At 39.2% G+C, this 18,687-nt stretch overlaps 3 protein-coding genes across 3 annotated transcripts; all 3 read right to left on the reverse strand.

Annotated features, from left to right (window-relative positions):
- Positions 1-1,196: 1,196 nt before the first annotated feature.
- LOC107304258 (protein SPEAR3-like) lies at positions 1,197-3,887 on the reverse strand. Its single transcript, XM_015837503.2, has 6 exons — positions 3,800-3,887; positions 3,427-3,688; positions 3,170-3,259; positions 2,119-2,186; positions 1,654-1,750; positions 1,197-1,530 (listed from the first exon to the last, which is right to left on the reverse strand). Exons 2-6 carry the CDS (start codon positions 3,667-3,669, stop codon positions 1,408-1,410), a joined length of 621 nt encoding a protein of 206 aa, XP_015692989.1. The 5' UTR covers positions 3,670-3,688; positions 3,800-3,887; the 3' UTR covers positions 1,197-1,407.
- Positions 3,888-7,335: 3,448 nt separating this feature from the next.
- Positions 7,336-9,129, reverse strand: LOC102704892 (protein SPEAR1-like). The gene is made up of 5 exons (XM_015837520.1): positions 8,908-9,129; positions 8,681-8,788; positions 7,975-8,045; positions 7,757-7,853; positions 7,336-7,642 (listed from the first exon to the last, which is right to left on the reverse strand). The coding sequence occupies exons 1-5, from the start codon at positions 9,127-9,129 to the stop codon at positions 7,541-7,543; spliced, it is 600 nt and encodes a 199-aa protein (XP_015693006.1). The 3' UTR covers positions 7,336-7,540.
- A 6,233-nt stretch (positions 9,130-15,362) lies between these two features.
- LOC121054525 (glycine, alanine and asparagine-rich protein) lies at positions 15,363-16,942 on the reverse strand. Its single transcript, XM_040524515.1, has one exon. It carries the CDS (start codon positions 16,817-16,819, stop codon positions 15,740-15,742), a length of 1,080 nt encoding a protein of 359 aa, XP_040380449.1. The 5' UTR covers positions 16,820-16,942; the 3' UTR covers positions 15,363-15,739.
- Between the last annotated feature and the right edge of the window lie 1,745 nt (positions 16,943-18,687).

Here is an 18,687-nt window from a genome sequence, read left to right on the forward strand (position 1 = left end):
CTGCGATGCTTAACTAGTGGGCGGTTTGAGATATTGCACGGGATAGTAACTGTAGTCTTATCTTTACCACTTGGAAAATACGATCGTTCTCCTATTTTCTTACCGCGTTATATAAAGTACGTCTTGCCTTGAAAAAACAAAAAAAATATTCTTAATAGAAAAACCTCAAATTCCTTTCGACGTTACACAAAGCGTGTCTCACCGGAAAGAACAGTTAAACTCTTGGGAAGAGCACATGATAAATTGATGAAGCTATCAAAAGTTTTTTACTTTTAGATAGTACCCAAAATGTTATTACCATAATTCTGGCCAGTTTTTTGGTGTTTTTGGTACATAGTAGCTTTAAATCTCTAATAGTGGTGTTACTATTTAAAAGATATTCCACCCGTTCTAAAATATAAAAACATAATACTCTATGTGACACTACACTCTCTCTACCATCTCATTTGTCTTCATCGGTCAGCTCAAAGGACGGATAGTAGGTGCAGCTACCGGCTGGCGCGAGTACGGTAGTATTCCTAGGACATGTACAATAGTCTAAATAATTGTTGTATATTTAACAACTAAATATATGGAATGTACAAAATTGGTTGTCTATTTGGTTGATTGTATCAGATTTAATATATCATTTTTTTATATTTTGTATTTGTTGCATGCTGACCAATGCACGACGTTTTTCTACAGAAAAATGTTGCATACACTCTAAGGGCATGTGCATAAACACGGGACGAACAAAGAGACGATGACCAAGTTTTTTTTGAGTTAATGATGACATGTAGAATTAGTCTAACGTGGATACATATAGATGACCTTTGTCTCAGTGCACATGCCCTTAATTAGTAGGGATAAATTAGGATTCATTGCATGAAAAGGGTAGGCGTGAAATATATGACGAATGATGTATCTAAAAAAAACTATAAGGGCACGCAGTCTTGTGTGACTAGCTGCTACATTTTTTTTCTTTAGAAGTATAATACTAAAGGATTTGTTGTTTTTCCTATTTCCTTGAAGAATATCACACAATTAATATCCAAAATCTATACCAGCTCAGCTTCCCCTACCCCCCCCCCCCCCCCCCCCCAAAAAAAAAAACCTAGGCTAGCTATCAGAAATGACAGATTTCATACATATGAAGTAACTCATACAGATTACAGACAAGAACCCGCAGAACATGAAATGAAAATCAAGCGTATGAACTCAACACAACAAACTGTTATGATCGATAGATCTGGTATTGTTTGGTTTACTGAATCTGAAGTAATTAAAATGTAACATGCCACAACCAGGTAACAGCCGGCATAAATACATGTTGGTAAATTGGTAACTCATGATGAAAGTTTTAATTAAGATAATAAGCGCCATAGCTCATAAAATTTCTAAGAACCAATTGCAGAAATAATTCTTGCATCATAGCTTGAGCTGAAGGTCTGGTCCGTCTGGGTCTTCTGGATCATCGGAGTTCTTGTTGGTTGACTCCACAACTGATGTGTTGTGGCCTTCCTCCTCCCTAGTGAAATCAATAGCATGTTCCTACAAATAACAAAAGTATCAACTTGTTAATTAATACACTATATATTAGGGTTTCTTCATGGTACTCCTCAGCTACAACACAACGAGGAGATTTAAATTAAATTTTATCTGAGTGTTAGGTACTTCTTCGGAGAGAGGTTGTGTCATCGTCACTTCATTTGGAGCCAGCATGGTGTAGTTTGAATATGGATAATATACTGCTCCAGAAGCTCCAAGAGGCCTGAAGATTTTAGATGTTGTATTGGTTAGACTAAAACTTTGATCACAAGTTAACTGGCCGGACGGTTAATTAATCATAAATGTGCACACACACAGGCACACACGCACACACGTACACACGTGTGCGTGTGTGTGTGTTATGTTGTGTGTGAACAATATTTTAACACACAAGAGGTTAATTGACTGAACTATTAATATTAACCATATGTATATAATGCATACATGATGTTGTTTGGATTGAGGTGAGATGCTGTTCCGGATGCTCCAGGGGGACCGAAGATTGCATATTTTGCATTGGTTAGACTATGAATCTTTGGTCACAAGTTAACTGACCGCTAATTAATCATACAATACAAATTTGTAGTTTACCTGAAGGGGGTAGACAACAACTGCCCAGAGCTGGCACCTCTCACTGCATTGCCACATCCGTATGCCATCTGCAATTTAACTAATAATTATTGATAGGTTAACTTAATAATTATGTTATTATACATTGTTCGTATCTTGCAATTTTTTTTCAAACACACAAACTATTGCATATAATCGTTTCTACTACTAATAATGAAATTGTTTGACCTCCTAACCCCTTTTCCCACTCACCTAGCGCTTAGCATATCTGTCGCTACTTCCCCATATCATATGTAGTCATGGCCAACCATGCCGGCCTGAGAACGATGCTACAATAATAGGTCCAGTTACTCGATTGTGCATAGGTCGTGTGGTAGGCACGTGGGCCAGCACGACACGGGCTGCTATACGAACCGTGTTGTATAGTGTCGTGTCTACTTGGGTCGTGCCAGGCTGCTCGACCTACTTGGATGTCACTATATGTGTGTAATGACCATATTTTATCCCTTTCAGCCAATCCTCTATAGTTGAGCTTGCCCCGTATGCACGCCTCTTTTCAATCCATCCCTAGTTCACACCCTTCAGGTATATCCGCTAGGGATATGTATGTCCCATTACAATAAATGTGTATATTATTGGTCTTAACGACTTGAAAGGATAGCCTTTCGTTCGTACCCTTATTTGTATGGATAGTGTGAAAGAGAGAGAAAGTAACACAGTGCACATCCTCACCTCACCAAAAAATGGTTTTTGATCTACCCACAAAATACCGTGTAAAAACCACCTATAGCAATAGGTCTTGTAATTAGGCATAGAAAACAGAAGTATGATACTATTTTTTATGATCTGTTACAAAGCACGAACACAAATCGACAGCCAAAGGGCCTCACCACAAAAGGTGGAGGTCATGTTGCGAATACCATTTCTTGTTTTGCTTTCTTGCTAACAAGAATATTATTGAAGTCTGTATACATATACAATTAGAAATTTAAAAAGATCACTGAAATGATAAATTCAGTTTTAAACAACCAATACTACTTAGAAAAAAAAGGTAAAATTAAAAATTCTTTACCACGGGATTGGGTGGGTAGTATGGTATTGAAGGGCCAACAGTGGCATGCATAGACCATGGATAGCTTGAGGCCCTTATTGCAGCTATGTCCTGTTTGACAGATCCATTTAAAAATCGCATCAGATTTATAAAAAAACGATAGATCTATAAAATTAAATATGATGTAACTACACAGATCACATCAATAGATCTCACATAGAAATCAATCAAGGGTCAAATAAAATTAACGAGATATATCAGCGATTGCTTGATTTTACCATTCCATCAGTAGTTCCATCTGGGATCTGATTAGATGGCCCCTGATTAACCCGAGAGTTTTGCTTGTTAAGCTCGGCCATTTCGCTTTGCAACCTCATCATGATCTCTAGCATCGCAACCCCATGCCCTCTCTTCCGTTCCTTAGGCTTGTCATCCTTCTTCTTGTCACTCTTCCTCTTCCTAGGGTCAGATGAACCCCCATCCTTGCTCCCCCCTGCACCATGGCCTGATCCCCCATCCATCTGAATCCCTAGCTAATAGCTGCGAGTACAAAATTCAGAGAGAAAAAATGATGTAGATGAAGCAAAAGTATAGGATAAGGTCGATCTGAAAGATATATAAGGGGAGAGAGAGATAGATCTTAGAACATACCCCAAAAAATTTCTGATTGAGATTCAAGATCAGGAGAGATCTTAGAGCATAGCCCAAAAAAATTTCTGATTGAAATTCAAGATCAGGCCTGGCGGCTGCTGCCTGGAAAATATTTTTCTAGTCACTGACCTGGGTATATATACGGTGAAGAGATAGACATGGCGCCTGAACCCTAGAAAAGAAGTGAAAGCAATTAATTCAGTGGCGTCCGACCGTTTTGGCTTTGATCTACTCTTAGGTGAAAATGATTTCATCCCGCCCTTTGTCATGCATAAAACTAGAACTTATTTACAGCGGTTAAATTTGGATACAGGATAAACGAGAGAATTTCAGGATGGACACAATTAATGGAAAACGGAAGCAGCTGAATTTGTGTGATATCCACTTGAGAAACCATGGTTAGAATAGCTGACGATTTCATGGTGTTTACTGCTAAGATAGATGATAAGGGCGGCTTAAGTGCAGTAAGATTGTTGAGACCAGTTCACAGTTTACAACCAAAAAAAAAAAGAGCAGCTCACACAACACTATCAAATTAAAACAGCATATGTGTAACAGGCATTTGTCCCACAAATTTGAGGTTAAAAATTTTATCCTGTATTTTTTAATTGCACGTCCTACTGATTATCATGGCTTACACAAACTGATTATTAGACGAATTAAATCCTAGCTAATGTACATTTCGGTAAATATTGTTGTCTTACAATCAAATGCTTTTTATAGCGCGTTAACTTCATGTTTCTAACTATACTAGCAAGATGCCCATATGTTATGACAGAATTAAAAACAAATCATATTGAGATATTGCAAAGAGGAATATAATTTGAATGTTTAGATCATACTTTTAGAATTAATAAGAGGTTTGCTTGCCAAGTTCTCACTTCCTTAAAAAAGCGCTCTACTTATTATTAGAGGATTCCAATAACATATGATTTTTCCCTATATATATGGCCCTTTGAAATAAAATGATTAGATTCATTGAATCCTATGGAATGTCTCATTTCATGCAAGTTTTGGAGGAAATTTAACATAAGGTCTAACCTCATGGAAAATTTCATTTGAGTATTCATCTCTCCTCAAACTCCTATGCTTTTTTTCTACCATTTTCTCAATCTTGCGTTTCAAATATTAAGCCTTCAAATGAGTTTAATTATTATAGATATGATATATTGCAACACATATATACCAGGATGCATGATCATTTTTGAAGAATATATATATCATGATGATCATTAGCTAGCTCAACGACCATGCATACCATCAATCGTAACTTGTTTGAAACCCATCATTAATTAATTTGAGATTCGGGAAGATGGCAGATATACCTAGCTAGCTAGCTGATGGATCCGCAGGTTTAATCTGCGCAGAGATTGATCGAGAGCTAGCTTATAAGTTTGTTGGAATTTTGTGTTGAATTAGTTTGCTATCTAGCTTGATGATAGAGATAGAGATATGGTGCACGGCTGCGTATCACTGAGCAATAATACTATAATGTATTTTCCTCGTCAGCTAACCAATCAATCATGTACAGCAAAAGGCAGGCATGATATCTAAAACTATAATATAGTATCACGGTGTTGATCTGCACCCTCTGCATGCAGATTTAATCAATTACATATATATTAGATCAGGATCCTCATGTTGGCATGGTGTACTATGGTAGCTAGATTAATTTAGTGTTAATGTATGGTTATGTATGTTTTAATTAATTTCCTGTTGAATGTTGGTTGTTGGTGCAACTCAATGTGTCAACAGGGAAATTAATATATATATAACAAAGAGAGAGGGTTTATAGGCGATCGAGGATGTGTAATCAACAAATTGATTATATATAATCCTTGTGATTTTTTTAACTTCTGCTACCTAGTTTTGTTTATTTGGATGATAACATATTCATATCCACGACCTCGGCTTTAATTCTATTAATTGTTACATAATCACGGTGCATTGATAGATTGAATATTATTTGTGCAATCTAAAAAACTACGCGCGGGTAGTTTTAGATATCATCGTATAGCTCATAATCAATTAATTGATGTGGGATTGCCTACTTGATGAGCATAATATGCGATCTCAAAGAAATTAACACCATTGATAATATGCCACGCAGCTTAAAAGAATCATGTTTCTATCAATATAGTGATTGACTCTTCGATCATTACAAATAAATATATAACGTAAGATATGCAAATGTCATATACGTAGTTATTGATTTTTTATGATTCTTATATATGAGATATCAGGAGGTTAAATGCTGAAAATCGACACAAGTCCATCGGTCTGTTTTGAAACAGCTGCCAGTGCTCAAAGAACTCTGAAATTAATTAATCCAGTTACTGTACATTTTCAAAATATTTTTTGACAAAACATATATATATTTGGCACGGCTTAAAAACTAATGCTGAAAAAGATTCTCAAAATCAACTCTAAAATTAAAATTTAAAAACTAAATTTAGTGATTCTGATTTGATATATGTATGTATGCTTCCACAGAATTGATATGATGCTTATGGTTTGTGCGAGTAAGCTTCTTTGACACATACGTTGAGCATACTCTGAATGTGGTGTGTGTGTGTGTGTATATAGCTAGTGAAACGCTTATCGCACTAGCTTTGCGCCTGAACAAGTTAACAGGAGAATCTAGATATAACTAATGTTTCAATCTATTTATACACGCAATATGATGAAGAAAAATGTTCTTCATTGACATTTCTGATACAGTAGTGCTACCTCTTTTGTAGATCGATACAAGAGATATATACTCCTATACATGTATGTGCTTTCATGCATATATTTTGCATATGGATGTTATTCTGTATGCATGATTGCATGGACCTATAATTCAAGGTAAGATATGCATGTCACCGACGAATAAACAATTAACCAAACACTTCCAAAGTCCTGGGAGCACATGTGCATGAGATATCCCTCATCATATTATATCATATATATGTGGTGGATGCAGTACAACCAAGCTATGCATGCATATGAGTGCAGTAGACGATGAGACCCTAGCTAATGCCTAACATGATGCCAGCATATATATATATATATATATATATATATGTATATGCATGCTTGTGCAAAATTAAATGGCAAAATAGAAGCACAGGATGATCAGAAAGAACTTCACATGCTAGGTATTACGATATGGATATAGGTGATCTAGGTGCAAATTACAAACTAACTTCTGTTATCGATCAAATGCAAACATATATACATACATACCTCCCTTAACTGCCATTTGAATATTGATCTCGATCAGAATCGGTATTCTGTGTGATCTGAAGACATTCCACGGATAGATCTAATTTGCAACATCTCCATAGTATATATGCATGCCCAGAAATTTGAATATAGAAAAGGGAGAGAGTAGTGCTGCCCATCATGCATGATCATATATGACTTCCAGAAGAATATATATATACAAATTAATTAAGTTTACACAGTTCTACAAATAATAACAAAACCAAATCCCGGCACTAAGTTTAATCTGTATCTCAGCGACACATTAAACTGCACAGCACTACCTGCTTTAAAGAAATTTACTTTGATGTGCTTCTTATATTCTTCATTGCTCCCTTGATCGAATATCATGCATGCATATTACACATCACAATGATCACAATATACTGCAGTAGTAGTTATAGTTTTTTGAGGCAGGCATCAATATATCAGGGAGAGCTTAACTGAGAGATGTTAATTAGCAGGTAGCCAGGACAGTACATTCACAGAAGATGATCATAGCTTGAGCTCAAGGTCTACGTCTTCTGGATCATCTGGGTTCATAGAGTCTACCGGTTGGTTTAGGCTGTAGTACTGTCTCCTTAAGTAAATAGATTCCTACACAATTAATGGCATATATAGAAATGGATTATCTTGCAACACAACACAATTAACCATATTGTACATGTAAAAAGTAATACATCTTCAGATTAAATTAAATTAACTGTGTACCTCAGGTTCAAAGAGAGACAGTGTAGGGTCGCTGCTGGGATGAGAGTAATAATGATCAGCTCCAGCTCCATAGCTAACTTCATGGTTAGGAGGCGACCTGAAGATTAGGAATTAACGTACATACATGCAGGCATTCGCATGTTAATCACTCAATTATATATAATTTGATCATTGGATAATTATTATTCATGTGCATATGTTTGTATAAAGACCAGCACCTGATGATGGGATTCGTTGATTGGAATTCGCCGTATCTGATATCTCCTGATCTGCTCCCTCCATAGGCCATCTATAATTGCATATTTGCAGTAGACAAACAAAGGTAAGTTAGGTCGAACTGTGCCGGCCATGATAATTAAGATATGTATTCAAGCTAGCCAAGGATATCACGTTCACGTGCATGTGGGAATAAAATCTCTTTAGCTGCAATAATACTCTTGTTCTTCTCTGTGTACATGATTAATTATCATGTATCCTTTTGCCCAAAAAAAGGTTTATTATCATGCATTCTAGCTTGATGCAATACAGTAGCAAATTAAAGCACACACCGTCTGGAAGCAAATACTAGTCAATAAGATGAATTTATTGTCACGCTTTTCTAGATCTTTTATATATATATATATATATATATATATATATATATATATATATATATATATATATATATATATATATATATATATATGCGCGCGCGCTACTCATTTTTTTCAATGTTGGGCTAAAATAATGAAAAAACAAAGAGTTTATATATGTTCGTTGAAAATATTTTTGGGAGATGGGTGTAGATTGATCTGTGTGTAGCAACCAAAGAAATAGCAAAAATCTGGCAAGATTTATTGGCAGTTACGTTGGTCTCTCGAAATCTATCAGCTACTATATATGCACTTTAATTGTTAAACAGCTAAAAGAACTGCTTGATTATACCGCTAAATTGGGATGGATCGGGTAGGGCGATGAAACGTTGATGTTGGCATGGAAGGAGGAGGACGATGGAGACGATGACAGCGAGTTAGACGACCGTGCATCTTCCTGCTGCATGCTCGACGGATCATATCAAACCCAAATCCAAAACCACATGAAATCAGAAAAGAAACTAGCCAAGAATCACAAAATCACTCAAGATTCAGAAACCGAAACACCGAGACTATTACCAAGTTGAGGCTACCAATTCCAGGGACTGGAGGTTGCTGCAGGCCAAGATGAGGAGGGTTAATCTGCAGGTAGCCAGCGGCCATTTCGCTCTGTATCCTGATCTTCTCCAGCTGCGCGACGCCGAGGCCTCGCTGCGGCTGCTTCGGCTTGTCGGAGCCGCTTCCGGCTGATCTCTTCCCCTTCCTGGACCCAAATGGTCTCCCTCTTCCAGGCCATTCCATGCTTGTCTGTCTCCAAGCTAGCTTGCTAGCTTTCACTCATGGAGAGATTTCTAGAGCTAGTCACCAGGTGAGAAAGACCTAGAAGAAGACCATAGCTTAATTAGCAAATTAAGTGGGAGCAAGAAGAAAGCAGAAGAAGGTTGGATGATGCAATTAAAGGGGGCCTCTTTGATATATTAAAGTGAAAGGGAGAGATCTCCTTGCACACCCATTAATTAATTAAAGGATGCACTGCAGGTTGCACCATTATTTATTTTGTTTTTTTAAAATTTGATCTTATATAGCGTGGCAATGGCTTCATTAGTTTATATAATCAGCACCATGTGACCCAAATCCAATCCCTAAAAGAAAAGGAGAGAGGGAGTTTAAATTAAGTCCCATTGTTTTGATTTGTTCGGGGATGATCACTGAAGATCTTTGTCTTCAAAATGCCCCTCTTTAGAACTCGTGGATCTGATTATTCAGAATTCTGTTTTTTTATTCAGCACCGAGCACAGAATTAGAAAGGGGCCAGAAATATTGTTATCTGTAAAATGTAAGTCCTTCCGTGTATTAAAAATTACAAGCTAAGATTAAGGTGGTCATCATTTTAGGAGGGGAGTCCGGCCAGTGTTTCCCAACACCCTGTGTTTATTTTTATTCTAGCAAACTCAATGGTTGCATACCTAACAGTTAAAGGACGGAAATGGGTTATTTCCGTTATTTAAAATAATTACAACTCTTAAGAGATATGAAGCAGATATAATCACAACTTTTCTCTTATGCAGACTATCTAGCTAGCTATCCATTCGACAATGATGTATATTTCTTCGCAAAAAAGAAAAAAACTACTAACAAAATTTATTGGCTATATACCTTTTGGTAGAGACCGGTGATGTAAAATATTTGTCATATTAAGAAAAAAAAGTAAAATAAAGGATGGTAGAATCCATTTCTTGATTTTTTTTCTATTAATCAGAAATTCAGAACTGAGCATGAGAGAGAGAAGAGAGAGACGTTAGACGAATCCCAATCTAAGCTGGAACAATGTCGACATGATGGATTAATTTTTGTGTTACTGACTACGCATGTACGTAGTAGTACTTATATATTCCTGCCCCCCAAAAAAATTCATCTTTGATATCTTCTATTTGTTCCACAGAAGCTTTATTTTCATATATTATTACATTGGATTTTTGGTGAAGTAAGATACAGGTAACTTGAGATTTGAGAAGGTAAAGAACAATTGCATTAAATCTCGAATATTTTAGTCTTTATAACTTTATATTGTTATTTGCGAGATATGCTTAAAAATAAAATCTTTTTAGAACTGAGCGAGTAACTACATAAGGCATAAGCTAGCGACATATACACGAGATTTTGAGGAGAATTTAGTAATGTTCTTGGGAGATGCGAGGGGTTGCAAATCTTCTTGGCGATCTCGGGAATCAGAAGCTTCGCTGGTTTGTTGCATGGTTCAGATCACATCACACGTACAGCTCGATAAGAATTCAGACATGGCGCGTGGGTGGGATCGCAGTTTAGGTGGAAAGCATCCTCCTCGATCGAATAGTACAATTAATATGCAAACCAACCACACGAACTTAATTATATATATCCAATTCCAACCTGCATTTTGATCGTCTCTTGTAAGATTTAATTATCTATATAGCATGTAGCACAAGTGTGTCGTCGATTGCTGTTGCTTCAGTTTGGACCGTAGATTTTTTTTTTAATTTCATTTCACGTGCGGCCTGGATCATATCTCCTTGCTGCATGAGCTAGCTGATGATAACCATGCAAAGTGGAGTAGTCACTGATCAGCTGAGCAAGTCGAAAGATGGAACATTAGTTTATGAGGAATTAAACAGATGTGTTTGTTACACCTGCATTTTCTGCCTGAATATATACTTGGGGTAGTGACGGATCTTGAAAATGATGATACTCGGAGTCTGATTTTCTCATTAATCTCTGTCATAAAAATTTAGAGCAACTCTCCGGTGCATTTTACTAGAAGTATTATACTCACAGTAGAAAAAATATATTTTTTACTTTGTTAATTACTTGATTAGCAATATTTTGTAATTTTGTTTTTTTAATAAAGATCATAATAAAAAGGATGATATTACCCCTTCAAATTACTACTATATCTAATATTATAATTTAATCACAGTCGTCTGATAAAAATAGATTAACGGTGTGATTAAATTCTACCACCAGTAAAATATACCGGAGTCCGCCCCAAAAATTTAATGAGGACCAGTGAGAGCTCCTTTCGTCTCAATGGCAATAGCCCGAGCCTCGTTCGTCTCCATGGTAAATTTGGTCCTGCTTGGACAATATATAGCGCTAGTTAAAGCCTGAAACCGGTGGCATACAGTAATTAACTAAATATTAACTAGGCTTTTTGTTTCTTAATTGGATTTGGTCCTTTACGACACATTGTTGGTTAGTCCTTAAGACAGCTATTTATTTATTAATTTATTTTAAGACAGGTAAGATAGCTATTTATATATGATATTAATTACAAGATTAGCTTTGCACCCTGTGCAAAAAATTGATCAGCCAATCGATGCCCTAGCTGATTTTTCAGTTAGTTAATTAAATAAGAGAATATTGAGATTTGCAGCATCCATTCCTCTTGAACTCCTCAAAGGGGACAGCACCTAAGCTCAGTCCCTGATGTATGACAAGCTTATTGCAATTGTTTATGCAACTTAATCGATCAATTAATAACTAAGATGTAGTGATCAAACAGTCTTTAGAAAACAGCAGCACGCCGTGCATGCTCCTCCATATTTTAGTTGCATGAGTAGCAGAGCTTTTCCAGACCTTTTAATTGCGGCTGTTCTTTTCCTTTCTACTTAATTAACATTATATATAGATCAGTTGCTTAAATATAGTAAGTACAATATTGCCATATGTAATTTAATTAACTAGCTCAATATATATAGCTATCCCAGCATCATTTCGGGGATATTTCTTCAGAAAGGCTAACTTGAGAAACTAGATCCCAGCCGACCTAAATGTCTCGAAAAGTTCGAACATGATAAATTAACTAAGCTATTTATTTGTGATGCTTAATTCAGCAAAAAGCTAGCTGAAGTGAGGCCCTTTTGTTGCTGCTGCTTAATTTGGTGCCTATATATATTAAAACAAAAAATGAAGGATATATATAGTACCTCAGTGCTGCTTTACCTAGTCACTCTTACCTTGGTACACACACATATATATAATTGTCAGATTGTCTAGCACATTGCATGTCAAATATATTATCTGCAGCTTGCATGCCAGCATAAAAAGAAAAGCTTTTCCACACCCACTAGGAACAAAGTTCAGAGATGCTTTTCATATGTGTAGTAGGCTTCACTGATATGATCAGCTGTGACTTCATATAGCTACATGCTGGTGGTTAACCCTACATATATAACTCTAGTATTATTTGATAAGCATGGTACTGGATTAGCCATATAATTTGCTCTCATAATCACCAATGGTTCGCTGTCACACTAATCGCCTTGTATCTGGCATGTGAGTGAAATAAAGAAGAGGTATGAAAGAGAAATAAAGAAAAAACAATCCAGAGTTCTTCTTCTAGCTTTAACCTTTACAAAATTAAACAAAAAGAAGAAAAACGAGAACGGCAAGCAAGTAGCAGTAAACTGTTGCTTACAGTGACGGATGGATCTAGCCATTGACCGACGCTAACTTCTCATGACATTTCTTTCTTCATGATTGGATGGCGTTGAGCTTATCATGATTCATATAGTTTCAAAGCCTTCGTGTCATTGATCACGTCAAGAATCTATTGTTAATTCCACAGAAGAAACACACCGTACGTTCCCACGTTGAAAACATACTCGTATTTTAGTTTCATCTTTGATTAATACAGTACCAAAAAGAACGATTCCGTCCGTGATTTGCCAAGTAATTGTAGAAAACTAAGCTACAGTTCTCCCATTTTGCAGTAATCACATGTTTCTCGGTAGTTTTGTTTATCATTCTTTGCTGGCCCAATTACATTCAAATACAGAGAAGAGGTCCAACTAATTACCAGCCTGCAAACTCAATCCAGACTAATCTGCCGGCCCATTAATCAATCCAGAAAGAGGGACCCCTATCAAGCCACAGAATCTCTGAAAATGGAGTGAATCTGTGCAGGCACATGTACTGTAGAAAATGGCTCCGAGCTGGACTGTAGCGATGAACAGTATCATCCTCTGTGCCAGCCTAATTTCGGGTGATGATGCGATGGACGACTCCGACTAGGTTAGCTCGAATCTCCTTTTCCCTCTGCAGTGCTTGCACATTGGGTGTTTAAATTGAGAAAATTTTTAGGAGAGATGTCACGTTAAATGTTTGATCAAATATTAAAATGGACTTTCGGACACGAATAAAAAAACGAATTTTATGGCTAGCCTGGAAACTGCGAGACGAATCTTTTGAGCTTAATTAATCCGTCATTAGCACATATTGGTTACTGTAGCACTTACGGCTAATCATGGACTAATTAGGTTTAAAAGATTCGACTCAACATTTCTTCCGTAACTATACAATTAGTTTTTTAGTTCATCTATATTTAATGCTTTATTTAGATGTCCAAAAATTTAATGTGACATTTTTGAAAAAAAATTAAGAACTAAACAAGACCGTATATAGCTGAATATAGCTGGAATTCTGTATCTGAAATTCTGAATATAGCTGGAATTCTGAATCTGAAGCTGCCCAAGATTTGACGAGAACATGTATACAATCCCAAGGATGGAAATTTCACATTTCAGACTACAGAAGGAGTAGTATTTTCAGTCATAGTAAACCATGTCACTGTAGTGAACTGAAGCGGGCACTGTCGCAGTAGGAATCCGAGCAATTTGTTTGGTCAGTTTGGTGTTGCAAAGAGGCAGAAAAGAGAACGGTGTGTGCCTGAACTTGCAGACGACGCAATGTGGCTTCTGCAAAAGGAGTCGTCACACTACAGTGAAGTCATTCAGTCAGTCAGCCAGCCAGCCAGCCAGTCAGAGAGTGTCAGGCTCTGACAGATGCTAAAGTCAACTATTCGAGTGACGAGGAGCTAGCCCTGCCTGATACTCTGAAGATGGCATGAAGCCTTTTGCATGGAAAAGCAAAGCAGATGCCAAAGCAAGAATAGGATGGCAAAAGCAGGACAGGGAATTGGAATTGGCTGGCCGATCGATGAAGATGATGAACAGTTGCTACTGCAGTGCTGGCTGGCTGGCTGCACTGCTTGCTGCTGCTATATCAAACTCTCTCGGCCAAGGATGCAGATGCTGCGTTTGTCTGCACGGAAATGTGAGCGTTGGAAATGGGAATTGGCTCGCTGTCTACTGTTCACTTTGCTACCTTGGTTTTGCACTTTGCAGCATCCCAATTTGCTCAGTTTTGGAAACTACTGTGCATTTTTTACGTACGAACTAGATTAGACATAAATTCATAGTGCTATGTTGTATGATTGTATCTAGTACGTAATAGAATTTTTATAATTTGAGATCGATGGAGGATTACTACTCCATTCATTTCGTAATGTAAGTTGTTTTACTATTTTTTTTATTGTAATGTTCGATCATTTATCTTATTTAAAAAATTATGGAAATATCATTTTTTTTCCTATGACTTACTTTATTATCAAAATAATTTTAAGCACGACTTGTTATTTTTTATATTTGTAATAAATTTTTAAATAAGATAAATGATTAAACGTTGTAAAAAAATCAAACATCTTATATTATAAAACTAATATAAAACAGAGGTAGTATTCGTCATCAAGTTTAAGTTAGATGTAGGAATTTAAATTATACTGCATAGGCTCGTCAACTCCATCCCGCCAGCATGACAGGGGTCAGCACCATCGAGGATAGCGTAATCGTGTTAGATCTCAGCTCTAACGAGTTATCGATCCATTTTAAAAATAAGTTGTTGACATTGTTTAGTTTCAGAACAGGTTTTCTACAAGGAGCATATTGTCAAAATCAATCGTTGTCTAGGTTTGCACTTTGCAGCATTCTAGTTTGGTAATTTTTCGAAATTACACTATTGTTGTTTTCAAAATATAATCAGTTCTAAACTGTTCGACATATACTAAAATGGGATTAATTAATTTTTTTAGTCACTTCAATGATCATATTTTTTATTTTAAATTGATTATATTCTCTGAAACCATTAGAATGATTTGGATCATGTAAATCATGGTAAAAATGCATATATTATATATGCTACAAAATTTTAATACTACCAATACCTATATTTCTGGAGCGAGTACTATACGCATTGTTGCATATAGTACTGTTGATCTTCCAGGTTTAAGTTAACGAAGGAGTTTGAATTCTTCTTAGCGGATGAAATTTGAAATTTTGATGGTTGAAAATTGAATGAAAATTTGAGGGGCTAAAGATGAGTCATGGATGCGTGGGGACAAATTTTAAGGGAACAGACAGTACACATCATCACAAACCTACAGTGGTGACCAAAAATCAGTCACCCAAGGACAGCACCGTTTAATCGCTCACCTCACCCGGCCCGGCCCCACCTCCCACCACCTAATCCAACACACTGGCCCAGCCACTGAGGGCAGGGGCCCACCTGTAAGAGGCTGGCGGATGGGCCCGCCGCCCTGTCAGGGCTCGCCGACGCCGTCCCACGCGAGGCCCAGGCGGCCGCCCTCCTGCAGCGCGCGGAGCAGCTGGGCGCCCTTGCGCCGCCCGCGCGCGCTGCACTCCCCCTGCATTGCCGCCACCACCGCCTTCACCACCTCCGGCGGCGGCGGCGAGGAGGACGACGACGAGGAAGCGGCTTCCTCGGCGGCGCCGCCGCTCGAGCCGTAGATGGCTGCCAGGACGCCGATGGCGCACTCGCGGCCGCGGCCGGCGAGCCCCTCTACCGCGCGCGCCAGCACGGGAGCCGACAGGGGCTCCCTCCGCACGGCCGCGGCGCCACCGGCGGCCGTGCAGAGGAGCTCGAGGGCCGCCAGGGCGCGCTCCGCCGTGGCCCCCGCTGGCCCGGACGCCGCCACCGCCTCGACGGCCGCCGCCGCCGCGCCGGCCTCGACGGCCGCCTCCCGGTTCCCCTCCTCCAGCAGCACGACCAGCAGCACCTTCGCCGCCAGCCTCGCCGTCGCCGGCTCCCGCACCGCCGCGACCACCCCGGCCACGACCCCTGGCGGCACCGCCTTCGCCGCCGCCTCCATCTCCCTCTCCACCATCCGCAGCGCCGCCACCACCTCCCCCGCCGCGAACTTCTCCTCCGCGCTCATCATCACCGCACCCCCACCCCCACCCCCCGCCGACGCTGACGCCGACGCCTGCGGCGGGTGATGCACCGGCAACCTCCACTGCGTGAAGCTCTGCGACGCCGAAGACGAGGACGAGGACGACGACGACGACGGGCCAACACTCCTCTGCACGGCCGCGCCCTGCTGCTGGTGGTGCTGCCTTCTCTGCTCCTGATGATGGCTCTCCACCGCCGCCGGCGCCACAGCCTCCAACACCGGCGACGCCGCCGCATCACCGCACGGCGTGCCCGACCCACCCTTCACCCCACCACCACCACCACCACCGCCACCCCCGACCGCAACATTATTATTCGGCGTCGCCGTCGGGCTGAGCGCCGGGTGCGTGCAGGTGCTGAAGATCCCGCACGAGAAGAGCGCCCGCGGCGACGCCTTGAGCCTCGCGGCGCCCGGCTGCGCCCGGCTCATAGCTTGGGAGGAGGAGGAGCAGGAGTAGGTGGAATGGAAGCAAGCAAGCGAGCAGGGAGGCAGGCAGGCAGAGCAGGAGCAGCAGGAGGAGGAGTGAGCGGCGATGGGCGGGATGGTGATATGGGAGTGGAAGAGGAAGAGCTCGAGAGAGAGATAGGGAGAGGCATGTGGTGGTGGGGGCAAGGGGGCGAATTGAATGCGCGCGCGGGCTGTGCATGCATGTGTCGAGGAGATCCCCAGCGCTGCGCCGCGATGCGATGCGCCGGTGCGCGCCTGCGTACTACGGCGGGTGGCGTTTAACGGCGCGGTGAAAAGTGAAAAGAGAAAAAGGAAGGATGTCCGTGCAGTAACTTTTCTGAGGATGAAGCTGAAGATATAAGCTCAAGCTAATAATATAACCAACGTAGCTATAAGATTTTTTATAGACTTTTTTAGCACATTCATTTACTAGTTAGCTCTTTATTATTAATATAAAACCCATATGTCACTCTCACAGAATTTTTTGGTTCCTGTGCCCGAACTGATTATAAGCTTACAGTCTGCTTACACTCTTTCATTTTCTCTCTCCTCCACATAAGCATATAGTCAGCTTATAACCTGCTATTATACTTGCTCTAAGAGCAAGTTCAATAGTATAGTCAACTAATAGCTTCAATTCATGTATAGCCAATCTAAGAGCAAGTATAATAATATAGCCAACAAGTTGGCTATAAAACTTCTTATAGCTTTCTCTTAGCCCACCCATATACTAGTTAACTCTTTATCATTAATGCAGTACCCACATGTCACTCTCACAGAGTTTCTTGGTTCCTGTGCCCAAGCTAGCTACAAGCTAACAGTCTGCTTACACTCTCGCTCATCCCCTCTCTCCTCCACATAAGCATATAACCCGCTTATAGCCTGCTATTATACTTGCTCTAATAGCCAATGCATATAATAGTTAGCTACAAAACATCAATACATAGCCCCACATGTCATAAACACATATTGTCTTAGAGCCCGTGTGCAGCTGACTACAAATTAGTAGCACACCTCTCTTCTTTCTCCTCTCTTATCTCTTTAAAATATACTTATAGCTGACTTATAGTCTGCTGTTGTACCTGCTCTAAGAGCATGTTCAATATTATAGCTAACTACTAGCATCAATTCATCTATAGTCAATTTAATAGCCAATTCATACAATAGTTACCTAAAAAACATTAGTACATGCTTCCACATATCATATATATACTGTGTCTTGAAGTCCGTGTGCAGCTGACTACTAATTAGTAGCACACCTCTCTTCTTTCTCCCCTCTTATCTCTTTATAATATGCTTATAGTTGCCTTATAGTCTACTATTGTATCTGCTCAATAGTGACTATAAGCCATATTTTAAGGTGATAAAGAGAGGAGATAGAAAAGCAGCTCCATGACACGTGTGTATGACATGTGAGATCAGATATTAATTATATAGTATATAACTATTGTATAAATTAGCTATTATGTTGGCTATAGATGATTTGTAACCAGTAGTTGACTATACTATTGAACATGCTCTAAGATTTTCCTTTTTTTAGTTACTTAATCGTGTAAATAATTGAATTAATATATGTTAAAAATATACTTTATAATAGTGAGGTGATGAATTTCTTATCTAGAAATTTTTTAAAAAAATATATTCTTCAGTGCCCTGTGAAGCTTACGTGGAAAAGCCAAAAGGAAAAGATAGCCCCAACAAATGCACCCTTAGGACATATACAAAGATGTTTAATTATTAGATGACTCTATTAATCATCACGTAAGTAAATTTGGTGATATGGAATAAAGAGAGAAGGAGAGAGAAAGACAATGGCTTAGAGCCGACTCTTAGCATTTAATAAAGAAAAC

Source organism: Oryza brachyantha, chromosome 5 (assembly GCF_000231095.2).
Source record: "Oryza brachyantha chromosome 5, ObraRS2, whole genome shotgun sequence".
Taxonomy (NCBI): Eukaryota; Viridiplantae; Streptophyta; class Magnoliopsida; order Poales; family Poaceae; genus Oryza; species Oryza brachyantha.

Bases quoted from the DNA above. Each gene is read 5' to 3' on its own strand.
- LOC107304258 (XM_015837503.2), bottom strand. From the start codon at position 3,669: ATGGATGGGGGATCAGGCCATGGTGCAGGGGGGAGCAAGGATGGGGGT. The intron at 3,260-3,426 runs GTAAAATCAAGC...TCTGTCAAACAG, and splicing joins ATGGAACTACTGATGGAATG to GACATAGCTGCAATAAGGGC. The intron at 1,751-2,118 runs GTAAACTACAAA...TAAAATCTTCAG, and splicing joins TTGTTGTCTACCCCCTTCAG to GCCTCTTGGAGCTTCTGGAG.
- LOC102704892 (XM_015837520.1), bottom strand. From the start codon at position 9,129: ATGGAATGGCCTGGAAGAGGGAGACCATTTGGGTCCAGGAAGGGGAAG. The intron at 8,789-8,907 runs GTAATAGTCTCG...TCGAGCATGCAG, and splicing joins GAATTGGTAGCCTCAACTTG to CAGGAAGATGCACGGTCGTC. The intron at 7,643-7,756 runs GTACACAGTTAA...TTAATTGTGTAG, and splicing joins TGTCTCTCTTTGAACCTGAG to GAATCTATTTACTTAAGGAG.
- LOC121054525 (XM_040524515.1), bottom strand. From the start codon at position 16,819: ATGAGCCGGGCGCAGCCGGGCGCCGCGAGGCTCAAGGCGTCGCCGCGG.